At 37.3% G+C, this 18,686-nt stretch overlaps 1 protein-coding gene across 1 annotated transcript in view; it reads left to right on the forward strand.

Annotated features, from left to right (window-relative positions):
- Window positions 1-10,228, forward strand: part of LOC144343746 (regulating synaptic membrane exocytosis protein 2-like) — a 36,096-nt gene extending 25,868 nt beyond the window's left edge. The window contains exons 16-23 of the mRNA XM_078006162.2: window positions 1,888-1,977; window positions 5,341-5,400; window positions 5,794-5,901; window positions 6,277-6,405; window positions 7,301-7,415; window positions 8,477-8,571; window positions 9,204-9,323; window positions 9,918-10,228. Coding sequence (XP_077862288.2) covers window positions 1,888-1,977; window positions 5,341-5,400; window positions 5,794-5,901; window positions 6,277-6,405; window positions 7,301-7,415; window positions 8,477-8,571; window positions 9,204-9,323; window positions 9,918-10,228 — 1,028 coding nt within the window. The remainder of the gene's footprint in view (window positions 1-1,887; window positions 1,978-5,340; window positions 5,401-5,793; window positions 5,902-6,276; window positions 6,406-7,300; window positions 7,416-8,476; window positions 8,572-9,203; window positions 9,324-9,917) is intronic.
- Window positions 10,229-18,686: the final 8,458 nt, after the last annotated feature.

Here is an 18,686-nt window from a genome sequence, read left to right on the forward strand (position 1 = left end):
TATAAATCGACATAAATTATTGATTATATCATGAACAAATTACGTATTTATGATGAACACAATATAACGTGACACTGAAGACGCACTTGTGCCGATAGATTTTACTAGCTTAGACATTACGCGGTGGCTCACCCGATATTCCTGAGGTAAAGTGAATGGAACACCATATATATATATATATATATTCTATATATATTCTAGGCTTGTAGTTCACATCTTACTATGCAGTTGTTTTGCCTGGTGTATTCAGTTCTCACAGTAGTCGTGCAATGTCGTCTGTTTCTGGTTTGTTATTTCAATATGTTTGGAACGAAATTATCCATATTTCCAATTGTTTGCGCACGTCAATTTGTTGATCAAATTTGAAGCAAGGAAAGAAAAGTATAAAGAGTTAACGTACTACTACACTAACTGACGTATCCAAGTTGATTCTGCCAGTGCTATATCCGTTATTATTAAAGTCAGAACGTGCTACGCTACAAGGAACACATCGGCTAGTGTGGTAACATGATACTCCAGATCTCGTGCGCCGCCGATGTAATTCGCCTCTAGAATCTTCAAAAAAGCGTTAGAAAACGCACGATTCCATCTTTGATTTGATATAAGACACAGTAGCTACATCTGTGTTCCGGCTGTATACGGAAGGATGGTAGAAAATAATGAAACAATTTCGACAATGTTACCTAAATTGTTGACGATGATTCATTTCAATAATCCGACATGGTTCGTTTAAAATTCGAAACTGCCATGGAAACAATTCCCGCTACCCCGTCGCTAATTGTCGATGAAAACTATCAAATAATATAAACAAAATTAAAATTCAACAAATCATCCCTAAATCGGTTTTACATTTCGACGCTAGGTACAGGGGCTGCATTACAATTAAACTCTCCGTCTTTAGCATTCTGAAAACTTGAAAAGCGGAGCTATTTAACACACAGAGCCAAGGAGTCAAGTTAAAAAGGTAACATATTAAAAAAGGTGACTTATCTAGATGTTAAAATCTATAGTAAGCCCTAAAACATCATATTCATGTTGAAAGTTCAAAAAGTGAAACCGATTCAACTAAAATTTGAAAATTAATAAAGTTGACCCAACTTACTCCTCACTATAAATGTATCAGTCCGCCAATTCAAAACTAGTTCGTTTTCACCAAAATTCCACTCAAAAACCCAAGGCTTCGGGATTTTGGTATCAAATAGTATCCATACAACAATGGAAAACTACAAGTATACTATTTTGCTTTTTTTACTCGAGGGCACCACCTAGATTGAATGTTTATAATACTAAATGCAAAATGTTATACTGTGGTGTGAATGCTTCAACTGCCGGGATTTAATAAGTATAGTCTTTAAACAACTTAAATAAACCCATATACTCAAACAGATAAAATAAAATAAACTGATGGGTCATAAAATATATTGTTCATTATGAAAATACACAAAATCACCGTGCTCAACTTGGAATAAAATCCGAGCAATGCTCAATAAAACGTAAGAACAGTGTTAGTAAGAGATAAGCAATTATTCACTGTATTTAAATTTGGTTGATTTAAAAATATTATAAAGGTGAACATAGGCAATCGCGTGATTATGGCGACCCCCAGATCCCGCGTGCAGCGTTTAAACTGGCCAATAACATCTCGGTGTGACGTTTGCAAATATATGAAAGGTTGCTGAGATATTACTAGCATCGTAGCTACGCGTTATTGGGATGCAGTGAGTGAATTGCGACATATATTTCTAAGGTACAGAAATGCTTGCCACACTTGCATATATTAAAAAGCAGACATTAACGGAAATGAAATGGGATTACCCCATGTATGTCCCCGAGCTATAGGAGGCCACGTACAATCCCTCTTAATTATTTCTCTGTTTTATCCTGAAGGTGAGCGTTCTTGTTCATCGAATCCATCGAGCGCTGGGAGCTTGACACTTCGCAATCGGTCGTTGGCTGCTCCAGAACATCCTTTAACAGGTAGGTTGTCATAGCGACGTGAGAGTGGCGGCCTAGTGTGCTCTCGCATCTATATTCATGTTGATGCTAGCTGCGTTGTACTATTAGATAGATTCTGAACACAGCAAATGACCGCCGGTAAGTTGCCGCGCTGCGCTAATCAGATGCGATAGAATTCAAAATAATAGAAAAAATCTATATGTCGAGACTGTAAGTCGGCACGTGGGAAACTGTACTGTATCAACTTTAAAGTACAACAACAACAAATAAACATATTCTTGAAAACTTCAAATAACAGATGTCATTTTCTAAGATGATGAAAAAAAATTACCATCCAAAATTTTAGATATCTCCAAAAATGTGTGTCAAAATCAAATTTATGTAAGATTTTGTTGGCTTTTACTTTTCAATATTGTAACTATGTATACACTAAAATGACATGAGTATATTCTAACTTTCGAATCAATGCGTGGTTCAAAGTGTCTTTTCTCGAAGTGAAAGAATGCATTCAGTAAACTATCACTTACTAAGCTGAGTAAGTGTCGGAATACTCACGGTTGTGTAACCGTGAGTAAACAACATTGAGTTGCGATAATTGACAGCATGAGGGCGCTCTTTTGTTGGGAGACACCTGGTTGTTGATCATATATCCCTTCCGATCTCTTGGTAAACTGAGACGTCTATTATCTTCTCAATGACTTTAACGAATTTAACGTCAAGGTAGAAACCAAAATGTGTCATATAACATTACTTTTATTTTTAACATTAGAAAATAACGTCAACAAGGTCACCTCTGACGTAGGAAATATTTTCTCAATCCTCGGGGGCGGAGCTTCGTCACAAGACGTCCCACGTTGCTACGACGCGCACCACTGTACATGCATTTCTATGGGCTCTGTGCGCGCTGCTGTGGAACGACGGTCGAGTTGGTGAAAATTCGAGAAAACGACACAAACTTAACTTTGAAGTAATCCCGAACAACCAAATTTATATATGTTACACACGTAGGGCTAATCTTATTACATTCAAAAGAGTCTCAACAATCATCCCAAAGTACCGTTTTCTGCGAGTTTTTGGCCTTTGTTTTCACCGCCGCGGGTTGCCAGGAGGTGAACATGCCCGGATGTCCGCCCCCGAGGATACATAATCCACCGACAGTACTGCATTTTGTTTGATTGCTCAAAACTACAAAATGAAAACTGAATCATCGAGGTTGGAGAGGGGCATTGAACAACAGCTATATGACGACATTATGACGTATTTTTGATGTGGCCTACAATGACCTTAATGCCTTATATGGATGAACCATGTTGTGTTCATGTAACCCGCCATTATTACACATATAAGTGTTTAGCTTGACATTAAACAGAATACGTACCATCAGGTAGTCTGACATTTAACTGTTGCTACAGTTATCCCATAATAGTCACCCTCCTAATGCAGTGGTGTATCTTTTGGACCACGAGTTTGATTCGTCCATATATGTTCTGTGCCATACCACCTAACCCGACTTCAATTCTCAAGGAATGCAGTGAATACACATCGTTGCAACCATCTACCGAATTTAATAGTTGAGGGGAAGGAGGAGGAGGAGAAGGGGGAGGAAAGGAAGCGTTGCTTAGTTAAAACATTTATAAAACATTATAAAAGACGCAAATTCGTGGATCAATTCGATTGATTTTTCCACATATATTAGTCGTGTAATATTCTAAGACACCTTACTACTCAAATTAATCTGCGGACTGTATGGAGATGTAGCCGGCGTATGATCAAGTAGAATCTGATGTGCACACTTCTAATAAATAACTAAGGACGGGTAACTTGATTCAAGGATCATGCCAACCTGATGCCGCAGCGATAGAATTAGCTTGATGTGTCACGAAGAAGTAATCAGATGTGTTGTCATAGTTACACTCTCTAATCACCTGCTCGTGACAATAAATGTGAATAAGGTCATTGCTTATTTATCCAGCTCTGCATAAGCCATTTATCCACGAAGTTCACCACATTCAGCGAGTCACACAATAAATAAATCTTTCAAAAATATATTAAACGTATGTTTGTAAGACATCATATTATTGGAGTTTAGCTTGTGAATCTGTTAGTGGTACTTGAAATCAATCCACAATTAGAAAGGGTGGTGACATTCTGGCTAATCATTTATTCCATGGTGTCACGTCTGTGAATATTCTTACCAAAGATGCATGATTTGTCGCGCTCTTACCAACACGCTATAAAAGAAAAAATAGTGTGTGCTAGCTCACACGGATCAACAACAATGCAATATATTTACATCCATATATTTTTGAACCTTTAAACTGGAAAGCTATGTCATTTTCTGTTTCCCGGAAATAGTATAAATATAGCTATTCTTCGTGTAAAACAAACCTGGGGCCTCCAGAAAGACATTACATTTTAGTGGGTATCGATTCCTACAGGATGCCGTCATGTTTACGAATTGTGCAATGAGAATGACAGACAAAAATAACCCCGCACGAGATAAACGCATTTGTATGTAATTCACAAATCAAGGACGAATTTTCATCAAGGATGAATGAATTTTTATTATCACCCACCATATTTTGAAAGATGTGTTAGCTTATTGATCGTGAATGATTTAGGTTTTATCGGTCATACAAGTCCTTGAACTCAGAATATGATGTGAATAATTTATCTCGACCGATATTCTATATCTTGATATTTATGGTAGTACAATATAGGTAATAAGGTACATACAGCGCATCTGTAGATTTAGTATACGTCTAGATCACTCACTCTTACAAGCAGAATAACTTGGATACCTTTATACAATCTTTCTATGACACATTCAGATATAATGACCACACGCTACCCATTAAGTAGCTAATCTTACTAGTGATTAGATTAAAATGGATAAATCCTAATTAACTTTGGTTACTGTTAGAAGTATGATTTTATATATAAAAATATAACTAAGTGTAAATTTATTTCCGGACAAATGAGACGATTCAATCTAACACTCCATTGTATTGCTCTCCGTAGCCTAGAGGGAAGACATTTCCCGGGGTTATTTAATATGTCTTTTTTAAATGTGATGAGTTCTCAATCACAATTGCAGCGATATTACCTCCGTTTTTTTAAACAGAAATCGTAAACTTGTAGTCAAATATCGAAACTCTTGTACAATGATGATCTGATAAGGCCGAAATGTAACGCCTACCAAGCACGAATTGTTTGAATATGACTCGAGAACACCTACTCTATAATGTCCTGGGGAGAATCCTGAACTTTTCACGGATATGAAATACGTCGATTTGATGACAGTGTCATTACGTACGGGCATAATATACATTGCATAATCATACAACGATAACGTTCTTACTTTATTTTATTTTACACTCTCAGATAATCAAAGCCAATGTGTAAGCCCACCTGGATCTCCATCAAGAACTCAAAAGGAAAAAGGTTATACACATTTGTTGTTATTGAAAGTTTGTCGAATTGTAAAATTATTAAAAGTTTTTTGTTTTGTTTTTAATCTTCTTGCATGTATTTGTACGATGGCGCAGAATGAATTTAATACTTTCAAATTCAATATCATGTTGCAGTGTTGTTATATTGCAGTTTATTCTCTTATTCGGAAACACGAACACGTATATTACCAATTTGCGGCTCTGTGTACCAACATTAGCTGCTATTGGATTACAGTGGCGATATTATGGTGTTGCTATACATATATGTATATGTGTTTTATTCCAGCACCATCTGCATTGTTCTCATAACATGCGGAGACTACGAATGCAAATGAAAGCAATAACTGGATTTATTAAACGATGTTCTATCTTTGTTTTGAGACAGGTTTTAGGGGTAGCCTCAAGGATATATTGAAGAAGAAGCTGTCCACCTCGAAAAATCCGTCTTTGAAGCCCGACAGCAAGAAGAGATCCGTCAGTAGTCACGACTTAGGTACATTGTCTATTGATGTTTCTCATCACACAGCAACCCATTGACGTATCTAACGACTTGAATCTCGGATTAAATATCATACATGTACAAGAGATATGTCCAAATTGGTTTAATATGTTTAAAGATGTCTTTAAATCGGAATTAACGTATGTTCACTGTGACCCGGCCGCTCTTCCTCAGTTACTCGAAATTCACTGCTTGGTAGCTACTCATATGTTCGTGGGGCTTAGTTCCGGGTTCTATGTTTGTGCATGTGTTACCACTGCATCTTGGGTAACTATTTCATCTATCTGCAAGGGATTATTGTGCACGTGGTGTTGCATCTGACAATCTTTTCATGAATCATGTTGCTTTGCTTTTTTCATGGCTATGCAGAAAGGTACTTTGATGAGACTGGTAAGGATAAACGTATGATGAGCTCACGTAGAAGTCTAAATGATATTGGATTCCCTAAATCCGTCAGCGAGAATACGATCTCTTTCAATCGACGTAGATATTCATGGAGTAAGTGTCGATGCTGTATCCACTCCTCCCAACTCCTTAAATCCAAATAATTCGGGTACTTGTTCTTGGACATAACTTCGCTAAAAAAAATGCTCGCTCAGCATGTAACCTGGTACAATCATCGTTCACGAAATACTGGAAGAAAGAAATTTTTCTCTTCAATTGGACAACAATTTCGCGACCTACATCTAGATGAAAATGATATCACATAACTCAATGAGGCCTCCCCATTCTTTTTTCGAACGTTGTCTCTAATATTCCGCGAGAATATAAACACAACCCACAATTATTTTATAAGTGCTTTTCGTTAGCTCAAATAAATGCTTATACACATGTACCAAATATGTGGTGTGGCACTGCAGGAACAAAGCACCATTGCATCACGGTCATTCGGCTAGAGGTGTTGCACAACCTCATTTGTATATTACACAAACTTCAGCTTTATGATCGCTGTTTTCTTATTCTTGCTGAAACAGCAACTCATCTTGTTCTATTCTATTCTATTCTCATTTTGTGCGAATCACCACCATCCGAATTCTGCCATTGTTGAATAAATAAATTAATGTATGAATGAATGAATGGATCAATCAATCTTTCAATGGAAGAAGGGAGTGAAGGAAGGGATGGGGATGGCAGTAAACTTCTATAACTTGTTCATGCTAAATATATTACTGCAATGAATGAATGTTTACTCTGAGATTATTTTGTTCTTTGAATATACTATATAGAGTTTGTAATCGAGCGTTGATACAATTGTTTTAATTTTAAATTTCTTCAAGTAAAATAATTGTTTTTTGTTTTGTTTTGTTGTGAGGCATCAACTTAAATAGTCGACCAGTAGTAAATTTTTATCAAAAGTATTAGGTAAATAATTCAAACTTTCATTTAATTTAAGTGAGCCCCGAAGAACGCGCTGTGTACCGTGGTCGAGGTCTCAGCAGGGCCAGTAGTTTGGACGACGGTAGCGATACAAATGATAGCGTGGCGAGTTTCGATTCTGATCCAATGAGGTAAGTTTACGTCTTCATCTTGTACAATGAATGTCTTGAATTGGCTAATGGGCGTTTTAGAATTTCTGTAGTCAAATGCCGTAACCTATGCATTTAAATAATAACATCTGTATTATGGGGCCACAGACTAGACTAGTTTGTATGAACGTATGAACTATATCTGTGGTCCTCACCAGAATTACTGTTATTATAATTATAATTATTATTATTGTTTATATTATTTATTATATATTTTCTGGTGAAATAACTCAAACTCAAACCTGGTCACAGCAATTAGATTGGTCGATATATATATATATATATATCATGGACACTTGTTGGTTTCGACACACCATGCTGTAACCGTCACGTGGCCGTTATTTAACTAGTACATAATGAACGTGTGACGTGTGAAATACGAGTCGGTTTACTTCAGTAGGTAACATGTTCATCATCAAGTATCAATCTAACAAAATGTTGGTGCAATATTTTGTACAATGTCATTTCTTTGATTTGTTTTCTTATCCACACAGTTATACAAAATTTTGCGTTGGCTGAAGATCTGGACAACAATTTTGAAAATTTTTAATAAATATCAAAAAACTTCATGCATATTTATTTTATTGAAAGTAAAAAATGTCTTTGACGTTCAAATGTATAAGACATTTGTCATATTCGTGATTCATACTATGCCAGAAGCGTGTGATCCTGGATTTCCGCAGCTGACATGACCTATCAAAAAACCCTTAATATATCAACCCTTAATAGATCAGTCATGTTATGGATATTTATTATGGCTGATATATTATGCTACATGAGTAAGAGTTATGCATGGCCCAACCCTTACAATACAGAAAACGAGAGAAAAAATACTGACAATACACATACAACAGGTGTAATTTTAAACACAGTTTTAACAAACACACTCATCAATGTGAACACAAGGCACACGTGTCAAAATTGTGTCATAGTATAATATATATATATAAATATTTGAAAAAACTACCATGCGATGTTTCCATAGTTGCAATGTTATGAAAACAATTCTCTCTCGGAATATCTAGGTGTCCATCGTACACAAGACCCGCCCCTGAAGGCGATGACGTAGCCTCAGTCCGATCATCGAACGAGCTTGGCTCGTTGGGCCCAGGCCAATATAACGTAATCGCACTTTTAGGTAGGTGACTTTTGTTGGTCGTTTGCTGCACGTGATATCATGTCTGGTTAGTCTAGCAGCTTGCGACTCGTCGTAGTCGGCTTATGATACGCAACGTCATTGGCTTGTGCATACAATAACACTTTGACAGAAAACAAATGGCGGATCTGATAACTTACTCTGACAAATATGTCACGTAAAACTGCGATTCATATATAATGGTATATTGGTATGCTTTGTTGTTTTACTCGATCAATGAAAGTTTGTTTATACATATACATATTTTACTGTGCTGTAAGGTTGTTCCATCTGAATACATGTGTTATCGACATCGTAGTGTGTATGTGTTTGCGTGTGTTAGGGTGATGGAACGAGGGGGACGCAATAACAGAGAACATGGTTCATCAACAGATCTTACAATTCAATACATTTCTGAACCAGTTGAGCGTAGTCAGCAACAAAGATTTCTAGTGTCCCAATTTTATTAAATTACATTACTATCATATACCAAAACACCAAAATATTTTTTTTACGACATCACGACATAAACCCTAGCTTACGAGTCCAAATGAATGTTATTCAATTTTGATGACACTCAGCAATCAGATACAATTTCAAAATCTGAATATAACGTTCTTCGTGCCAATTCACAGATGAAATGGTACGACCGGTAGGTGTGATGAAAATCGGCATTGTCATGACAAAGGGTCATTTAGAAGTAGAAGTTATATGTGCCAAGGGTCTACCGAAGACGGAGAATGAACAACTGCCAGGTAACCGAGCTGCTGACATATACACATATTTCTGTAATTCTCGCGATATTCAAGGTTAATCATTAGGTATAGAGCAATAATGTGGCTTTGTGAATTGTGTCGGTCAACGATTTCAAACAACGATCGTCATATTGTTTTTGCCGCTGTTCAGGTAAAATTTATTTCTATACTTTATGCCATTGTCGACAAGGTTGTGTCCGCGTCTTATTCAAGGACACATTATCATCGAATACTTTGATTTTTGGTCCTGGACTCCCACATCTATTGCTCCCTGGTTTCGACCATATATTGTCATAGATCATAGATAGAGGTTTGTTTGTTTGTTTTTTGTCGTTTTGTGTTCTTAGAGTTGTAAATTTGTTTTAAGGATTTTAAATTACTATTACGATTTGAATATATTTTTTATCAAAAAATAATCAATATTTGATATGACATGTGACGTCCTATCAGCAACTTTTCTTTTGACTGATGGTGTGGATTAGAATCTTGCGAGAAACAGTAGTTTTATCAATCATAATAAATTCATCGACCATTGTTTATGTGTTGGTAAAATAAACCCAACATAACATTATACCTTATTTTTGCAACCTACAGATACCTATGTGAAAACCTATCTGGTGGAAGGCAGCCGCCGAATCCAAAAAAAGAAAACCCGTACAGTGAAGCAGTCATTGGACCCAGCATATCGACAGCTCATTCGTTACTCTGCTTGTGATGTGTACGGACGTAACTTACAGGTTATGGTATGGGAGAAGCTCGGTACACTACAGCATAATCACTGCCTTGGTGAAGTGCAGATTACTCTGGACGAACTTGAACTTTGTAAACACACAGTCGGGTGGTATACACTGTTTCCTTCAGATGTTTACAAGATGGGGTCATGTGATTCAATCAGTTCATGGTGAAGTTCAGTGCGAATACATATTAGACATGTCTATCGCACAATTAATAATTACGTAATGTTCTATTTAATCGCAGATAACTGTCAAGTCAACTGTCAGGCAATCCGGCAGACAACTGGATTTAGAAGACTTGCAGTTTTCAGTACGTCCGTGTACATATACTCGGACCATAATCGGTCAATTTGTCCTCCAAATATATATCTATCACACCACTGTATGGCAGATACATGTTTAATTTGAAATCAGAATGTAGCTTGTTTCTTGACAGGTTGTTTATACCTATCAAATTCTGCCTTGTATATATGCTTTAATTCAAATGCGATATCATTCAAATGCGAGGCGGAGACCGTACACGTAACAGCTGACGTAATTGCAGTACGCCCTCATACATCGCTTTTCAGATAAAACATGGTGAAAGAAAACCTATTGGTTAACAACAACCATAAGATTTGGGCTACGAACGCTAATAGGCTTATTGGTGGAATGAGACCTGTATACCGACTAGAAAGCTGGCATGACTTATTATTTTTGTATGAAAAGAGAGGGGATTTGCTCTTTGTTCTTGTTTAGGTTATTTATGTGTTTTATACCAAGGCAGACAGAAAGGTATGCTAAGATGGTGAATACTCTCCATGATTTAAAGGTTAAACTATTGCTATCACATGTAAATAGGAAATGCATCATAGTTTTTTACGGTTTGTGAAAAATTACTGTGATCGTTCTCCTTACGAACTCGTGTATATATATATATATATATATATATATATATATATATATATATATATATATTCCATGTATTCAAGAAAATGACAGTGGATCTACATTCTCCATAGTACGCTCACATGACTGTTCTGTTCTGTGTGCACATATTCTTCCATCATAGTTCCGTGTTTGCTGGACGTAACACTGCTCTATCTAGTCCCTGGTGTATAGATTTAACAACACCAACGATCTATAAATATATTTTTATATTGAAAAAAAACAAAGAAGTGTTAAGTTCAACTGATATATTTGGGGGTACGAGCTTTAGGAAGTTAACGGTAGCTCTCTTGAGTATTCTGTTTGAGTAGTCGAGATAAATTGTTTTTTCTTTTAATAATCAAATTATAATTCCCATTTACTACTGCCGAGTCGCTCGAGTTACAAATCCCACCTTTTGTTCGCCGAATTGTACTGATTTTGAATTTGAATAGAGTGATACGTGTCAACTTTTAGTAATATCAAAATGACGGACATATTTCTATAGTTAATAGTTTGCATTAAAAAGTAGGGTTTCTTAAATCAGTTGTAAACAGAAAATGGAAGACAATTTCCCTGAAATATTTAAATCCATGTTAGTTAGTTAAGTATATAATTTATGTATTCGCAAAAGATATTAAACAAATCACACAAGTGCTGAAATTTCTTTTCAATAAATAATGTTGATCGGATGAAAAATAATTGGTGCAGTAATTATCAGTTTTTAAAATGTAATTAGACATTCGCGTTACAGCGATTCTAAAGGATTTTTAAAATGCGAGGAAGTAATGACCCAGGGTCAGACACGGTGCTCAAGTTTATATTTATACAGTGATTCTATGTAGAGTGAAAAGATACAATGATAGATTAACGCGTCGTGTGATATTATATATTGACTTAGCAACCACTCAGTTTACGATGGGGTTAGACAGTCTATAAAAATAAGATTATTGCTCCGATATTTGATCACATCATTGATATGGTGCATTTCAAGAGTACTTCAATTCAGTAACGACGTTTAAAGGGTGGTGGTCGTCGCGCCACGCATGCGCGAGATATGGATCTCATATAAACAATGATGACGACTTTGACTGTTGCACAGACCAACGTTACCAAGCTTTAATTAGGTAATTTCGTTGGTGATTGGAAGATATCGAAGAAGTCGCCGGCAGTAATTAGTGCAAGTGGCGCCCAGGTCAAAACTCGTACACGTGATTTTATTAGAAAAGCACATTGGATTGTGGGAAAATCAATGTTTATCAACACACATATCGCACATGCGCAGTGAGACGACCACCATCCTATAATGCTCCACGGACGTTGCGACGCGTTCGTGAGAGTCTCACGAAACGTATACAACACGATCAAAAAAAACATTGTTTGTGTGATACGAAAATCGCACGAACGTTGTGGAACGTTAAAATTAAATGCTTAGACCATCATATATTAAAATACAGTCGTAGTGAGAAATGTATTTTTCTTAATGTTTATTTATTTTTATAGTTTCGTTTTAATATGTATTTAGCGTCGGTAGTGTAATGTTTTATTCAGTAGTGTTTGGAATTAAAGGTCCAAACTGTTAAGTTACAGTAGTGATAAAGTATGGTGTATTGTCGTTAACGTAGCAGTAATTATATTTATGTTAATTAACATTCAACACTGATGATTTTCTGCTTATATATAATTGTTTATATATGTCTGATATTGATTTGTAATTGTTTAATGAAAGTCAATTTCCAAGGGACACGTATCTTGTTTTCTCTATTTTGTTACAACACGCAAGATTATATATACCACCGATTCCATATATATCATTCAATGATTAGTCGCCTTGTTCGATACAATCACATGTCACATCGGTTGTGTATATAAATACGTCTATATCATCTCATTATCAGATGCCTTGTTCGATACAATCACGTGCCATACTTTTGTTTATTAGAAATAAAAAGTAGCAATCATGTAGATATGTTATAATTATATCTATTTTCAATGTTAAATTGACAATATTAAAACGTTTGGTTCAAAACTGTTGAAGGGTCACCATTTTTTGGTGGAGAAAAAAAAACAGCTGCATATCATGTCGGTGGTTGTACGTACTTTAGTATAAGTTGTTGTTTTTTATATTCAGTATTTTTTTTTATTTTACCTCTGAGCATAATACACTAAGGGCGTATGTTTTAGTCAATCAATGCCGTCATTTTCTTGCCTGTTCTTATAATGGTCAAAATGATGGAAAAAACGGGTTTTGCGAAAATAGTTGATAAGGCATTTAAATGGTTGAACTGATTGCACTTGTACTTTCCATGTTTTGCTTGATTCTTCCACAAAAACATTTGTGCCACAAAATGTGCATGTCATTTTTAGTTGAACATATTCACAGAATTGGGGGCACACCAAGGAACGTTGTCTTGTGAACTTTCCCTTTCCATATCTCTAATTACAATTGGGCGTAGGCGGTCTTGATCAAGCTGAAAGTTCAATGTTCGACCCATTCACAAAATGGCTGTCGATTAATGCAAATAACTAAAATCTCAATTTCATGGAAACCTAATTTTTCCTGACTTTAAATCTAGTTGGAGCAATAAGCGACTCACAACTAAATCAAGAGAATTTTGGTTCAGGAAAAAATGGTAAATATGTTAGCTACAGTCTTTAAAACGGGAGAGTCGTCACCTGCGCACACGCGGGAATTGAGTCCCAACCGACGATAACAACATCCGCTAAAACACAAAGGCTCATGAGTGGTCGCGTGTTTGTAAACAATGACACGCTATGCTCTATCTGACGCATGCGCAGATGACGACTTCTCGCTTTAAGGCTTTAAGAATGGAAGTGGCTAGCTCGTAAAATATGGAAGAGTACAAATTTATCAATTAAATGTCAAAGAGAAAATACAAATCTGAAGTACCTTAACTTGTTTCCACGGAAACAACGACTTTGCGATTTAAAAAAACATCTAGTCAAAGAGAATAATTCAGTAAAATTTAAGATAATTCATCCATGACTATTCTTAAAGCGGGGAAGTCGTCACCTGCGCACGAGTCAGGTAGCCATAGCGTGTAATTGTTTACAAACAATCGTCTACCTTTTGCGTTCTTAGCGTGTGTTGTCTGGGAACTCAATTCCCACGCGTGCGCAGGTGACGACTCTCCCGCTTTAAGTTCCAATTTATAGTTACGGTATCAATTTATTTTTCAAAGATAATATTGATTGTTGATTTGTGACATAAGATTACTTCGGTGTGTAAAGTGTTATAACAGAAATTGGTAAAAAGCTTTTCATGGAAACAAATTTAGCATTAAGTGCCAAAATGTGTGACAACATGGGTTGAACTTTGAGGAGCTACTCCAAACTTGTTTTGAAATATTGAAATATCAAAACAAAATTGAAATAAATAAATTCGGAAACTATTAGTTTTTGTCTTTCACTTACATTCCACCTCAAAATCTAAATTTAGTTTGGGATTTTTTGTCCTATACTGTGCATATCTTTTTACTCTTGCACATTTTACACTGCCATTTAACAGTATTATCTGAGCACTGCATTTCATTTGCCTTTTATCGTAATAAATACAAATTGAAAACTTCTTAGTGTTGTACATTACTTGTTTGCCAGTGAAAGTGAGATAAATGCCACGAGGCGGTACCCTATACATCATTGTCCCTGTTTTCACTGAAAGCTAATGAACTCACATTCCCCCCTTTTGGAAAACAAATACTATGACGAGTACACCAATACCTTTGAGAATTGAGTCATCCCTCATGGAAAATTAAATACTGCAGATAGTGCACTATTATCTATTTGCACATGTGCCATAGCCTAAAATGTAAGCCACAAGTCTTTGTAAACCTTCGTAAGCCTTTTTGCTCATGTAAACTGAAGTGAACAAGCCATGCATGGCACAGTCCACGTTATTTATCAAATTTATGATATAGAGTTTTGTTTATAGTACATGTACATGTAATATAGTTGGAACATGAACATGTCAGAAGTATGAATCCAGAAGATGATTCTTGATTATGATGATTTTTCAACATCTTGTATCTGATCGCCAAACGAGTACTTGTCCACATTGAGAAATATTGCTCTGGAACAGCATTAATTAAAACAAAATAGCCACCAGTCGGCCATTTTGAATATATTCAATTCATATTCATCCCAACTTATTTGAATATTCCTTCGGAAATTTGAGACATCGTTCAAAAAATCCTGTACAAGGATATGCCCGATGTGAACTAAAAATACGCAATTATCCAGGCAGTACTAGAAATTATTGCTGATACTAATCCACGTTTATTTATTCGGAAAGTTGGATACTTTAACGTGTAATAGACGAGCGTAATGTAATAGCACTCTCGCATGTCCTTCGTCTTAGCAACATAACCACCGCAGTCTGCTTCATTGATGGCTGATAAACATACTAGTATATTCATTGTGAGGGTGTTGCTTTCAAGTTGTGTTAATACAAAGATGATTTAAAATTTCCTTTTCGTTGCCAACGTATTCAATATACAGAAATAGCACGTGTGTGTGCGTTTGCGTGAGTGAAAGATGCGAATGCTATTTTATTTCCAACGCGCGTGGTCGGCGCCTTTGATTGCGTTTATTTTCGTTCTTTTATTCTCGAAATGTATCACTGACAGCGTTTTTTTTTTTCACGTCTCACAACTGAATGTCCAAGCTGACTTTGTTTTGGCTGTAATCAGTCAAAGCATGGCAGAGATATGGCACTGGAACTGCATTCATTAAAACAAAATGGCCGCCAGTCAATGTGCATGAAGGTCCCATAATATTCAACGTATGTATCAAGTTTAAACAAAATCCATCCATAAATGTTTGATTTTGATGATTTTGTAGCACAAAATGGCCATTATTCGGCCATTTTGAATCAGATCGTGAAATTGATGTGCATATGTATAATGTATTATGTATGATGTACGTGTAAAGTTTGATTACGACTGGTCCAGGCATGTCTAAGATACAGGTTCAGACGCACAAAGGTAAAAACATATTTGTTGTCCGAACGGGGACTAATAACTAGTGACTGCCTTCTGATTTACTGTTGGATTTCGCTTGAGGGTAGTCAACAAATTAACCACAGATTCCTTCTGGGTCATGTTTGAATGTTGTTGAAAGATGTGAATAGGAACGGTATGCAAGTTATGGTTTATGTTTGGATCAGCCATTAAATGACATGCTCAGATGTCAAAGCTGTCAAAACAATTCAATTTTAATATGTAGTACCAAAACAGCAAGTTGCTTAGAATATTACTATGCTACATGGGCTTTTACTTAAATGCACAATAGCTGACTTTAATTTTTTCATATAATATATGCAAATTAAATTTCCTGAGTGAGCTTCAAAATACTCTGAAGGAATGTTAATACCGGTAGTATTAACTACCGTAGTTATGTCCATTAAATTCACAACCCTTTGTCGTGCGTGAACTGAAAAGATGAAATAGTGACTGCTTTTTGACTCGCAAACATGAACCACAACAATCTTAAGCTTCTTGTTTGACTGATATGCATAGGAACTTTGACGAGGAAAATCGTTGCTTATCACCCATTTTGTGGCACACTAATAACAGATACCAAGGCTGTTGAAACAGATAAGTATAAAGCAGAAAATTCAACATATCTAGAACAAAATGGCTGTCTGTTAGTGGCTTAATTTATACTATCTTGAAATCTAGTCTGAGTCGCTTGATATGTAGCTTTACAGCACTCTGATATTGTTGCTAGTCTCTGTGAATACATACGGACCAAGCAGGTAGGGATATTTTGTTTTCAATTTGTGTTATTGCTGAATATGTAAAGGATGAGTTTTTGATCTGTTGAGTACATTAATTTATATATACATTTAAGACACCAACATGTACACCGTTCACACTAACGGCGAATGCCGTGCTTTAAATCGGCGAGCAATGCGCCGTCATTTTTGTTTACTTTTCCAAAAACGAATAGGTTGCCGCTTTGTGGGACTTGTTACGGTTCCTCACGCTTTGATCAGGCTTTGTTACGCTTGAAATCATGCTTTGATAAGCTTTAATACGCTTTGGTGCGATTATGAGGTTTTAAATCAGGCTCAGATACGATATGTTGTGCATTGTTATGCTCTGTTAATCTCTGTTACAAATGGGAAAATATTGAGATCACCGATTTAATGCTGCCTTTGATCCTGAGCCTATATAAAGATGCAACAGATCCACAAAATAATCGCATCTTTGACTCTAGAACACGGTGGCAGAACAACAAGATCCAGATGTACCAGAGCATGATCTATCTGAAGAATACATGATGTTTGTCTCCCTGCTGTATAACTACACCCTAGCCATTGAGGTGGAGGACAGGGAGAAAGAACAATAAAGACAAGAGGAGGTTGACCTACCAGCAGGAGGGAGAAGACCATTTATCAGGTGCTGCTGGACCAGGCCATGGCTCACTGAAGAAAGAAGACCGCAGTATGGTCATTACAGCAGCCTCCTGGACACACAACTCAGATTAGAAGACCCCCCTGCCTTCAGAAACTTCACCAGATTGACCCTTGAGATATTTGATGACATCCTGGAGAGAGTGGCACCAGTCATCCAGAAGCAGCAGACTAACTACAGGCACCCCTGTCAGCTGGCCTCAAGCTGGCAATCACCTCGAGACATCTGGCAACAACAGGTCACTGGCAAATAGATTCAGATGTGGTATCTCCACCATATCAGAGCTGATTCCAGAAGTGTGCACGGCCACACAGGCATATAAAGATGAGGTCTTCAACTCACCTACCACCCCTGAAGCATGGAGAAACCTTGCCCAGCAGTTTGAACAGAGGTGGAATGTCCCCCATGCAGTTGGTGCCTGGGACACCATTCTTTGGGGGGTACTGCCTGCTGGTTAGCTTGGTAGGTACAACTGAAGTTGTGGCTGGATATGGCGACCTGTTGCTGCTGCTGTGGGTAGGTGGGCATCTGCTGGAACATCTGCTGGCGCTCTTCAGCCTGCCTCTGTCCCTCGAGTAGCACTGCCATGGGTCTGTGAAGGCCCATTTGATGTCCCCAGGAAGCTGTGCCAGACCCTCATCTATATGTCTTGCTGGACATAAAGTCCATGAGACTTCGCTTCAAGTCAACACTCTCTGTGGAGAGTCTTCAAGAGGGGGGCTCTGTAGACTGAGACTCTGACACAGTGTCTGACTGGATGACGACTGCTGTTGGTGGGGGTACTGCTGGCCCAGTAGCTGTGGCGGTTGCTGGTGTTCCCCTCTGTCTACCTCTACCACGGATGCTCACCAAGTTTCTGCGTTCCACAGTTTGAGGAAAGAGAACTTCTCCCACACCCACTTGTCCATGGCAGACAGGTCCTCGACTGTCTCAGCAACCTCACCTGACTTCCCCACAGTCCTCTTGAGGAGGCTTATCTGGGTATGGTTGGACTTGTAAAAGGTTTTGAGGGCTGCCACCTCAACACCCATGTCAGTAGCTATGTCCTCCCATAGCTTATCTTACCTCCCAGCTTTCTGTGAGTCTTTATAATCTGTCATTCTCTTTGGGTAGATGGAGGAATTGTCTTTTAGCCAGGCAATGACCTCTTCTTTTTGCGCCTCTGTCAGTGTCGAATAGTAGTACGGTTTGTTTGCATGCTTTTTGCAAGCGGCTGCTGCTGGCACTGGTGTGATGTGATGTCTGAGAGATCATCCCCTGCAGGGTGAGACTGTGGCTGTTCTGGC

The sequence above is a fragment of the Saccoglossus kowalevskii genome, chromosome 18 (genome assembly GCF_978046115.1).
Source record: "Saccoglossus kowalevskii chromosome 18, keSacKowa6.1, whole genome shotgun sequence".
Taxonomy (NCBI): Eukaryota; Metazoa; Hemichordata; class Enteropneusta; family Harrimaniidae; genus Saccoglossus; species Saccoglossus kowalevskii.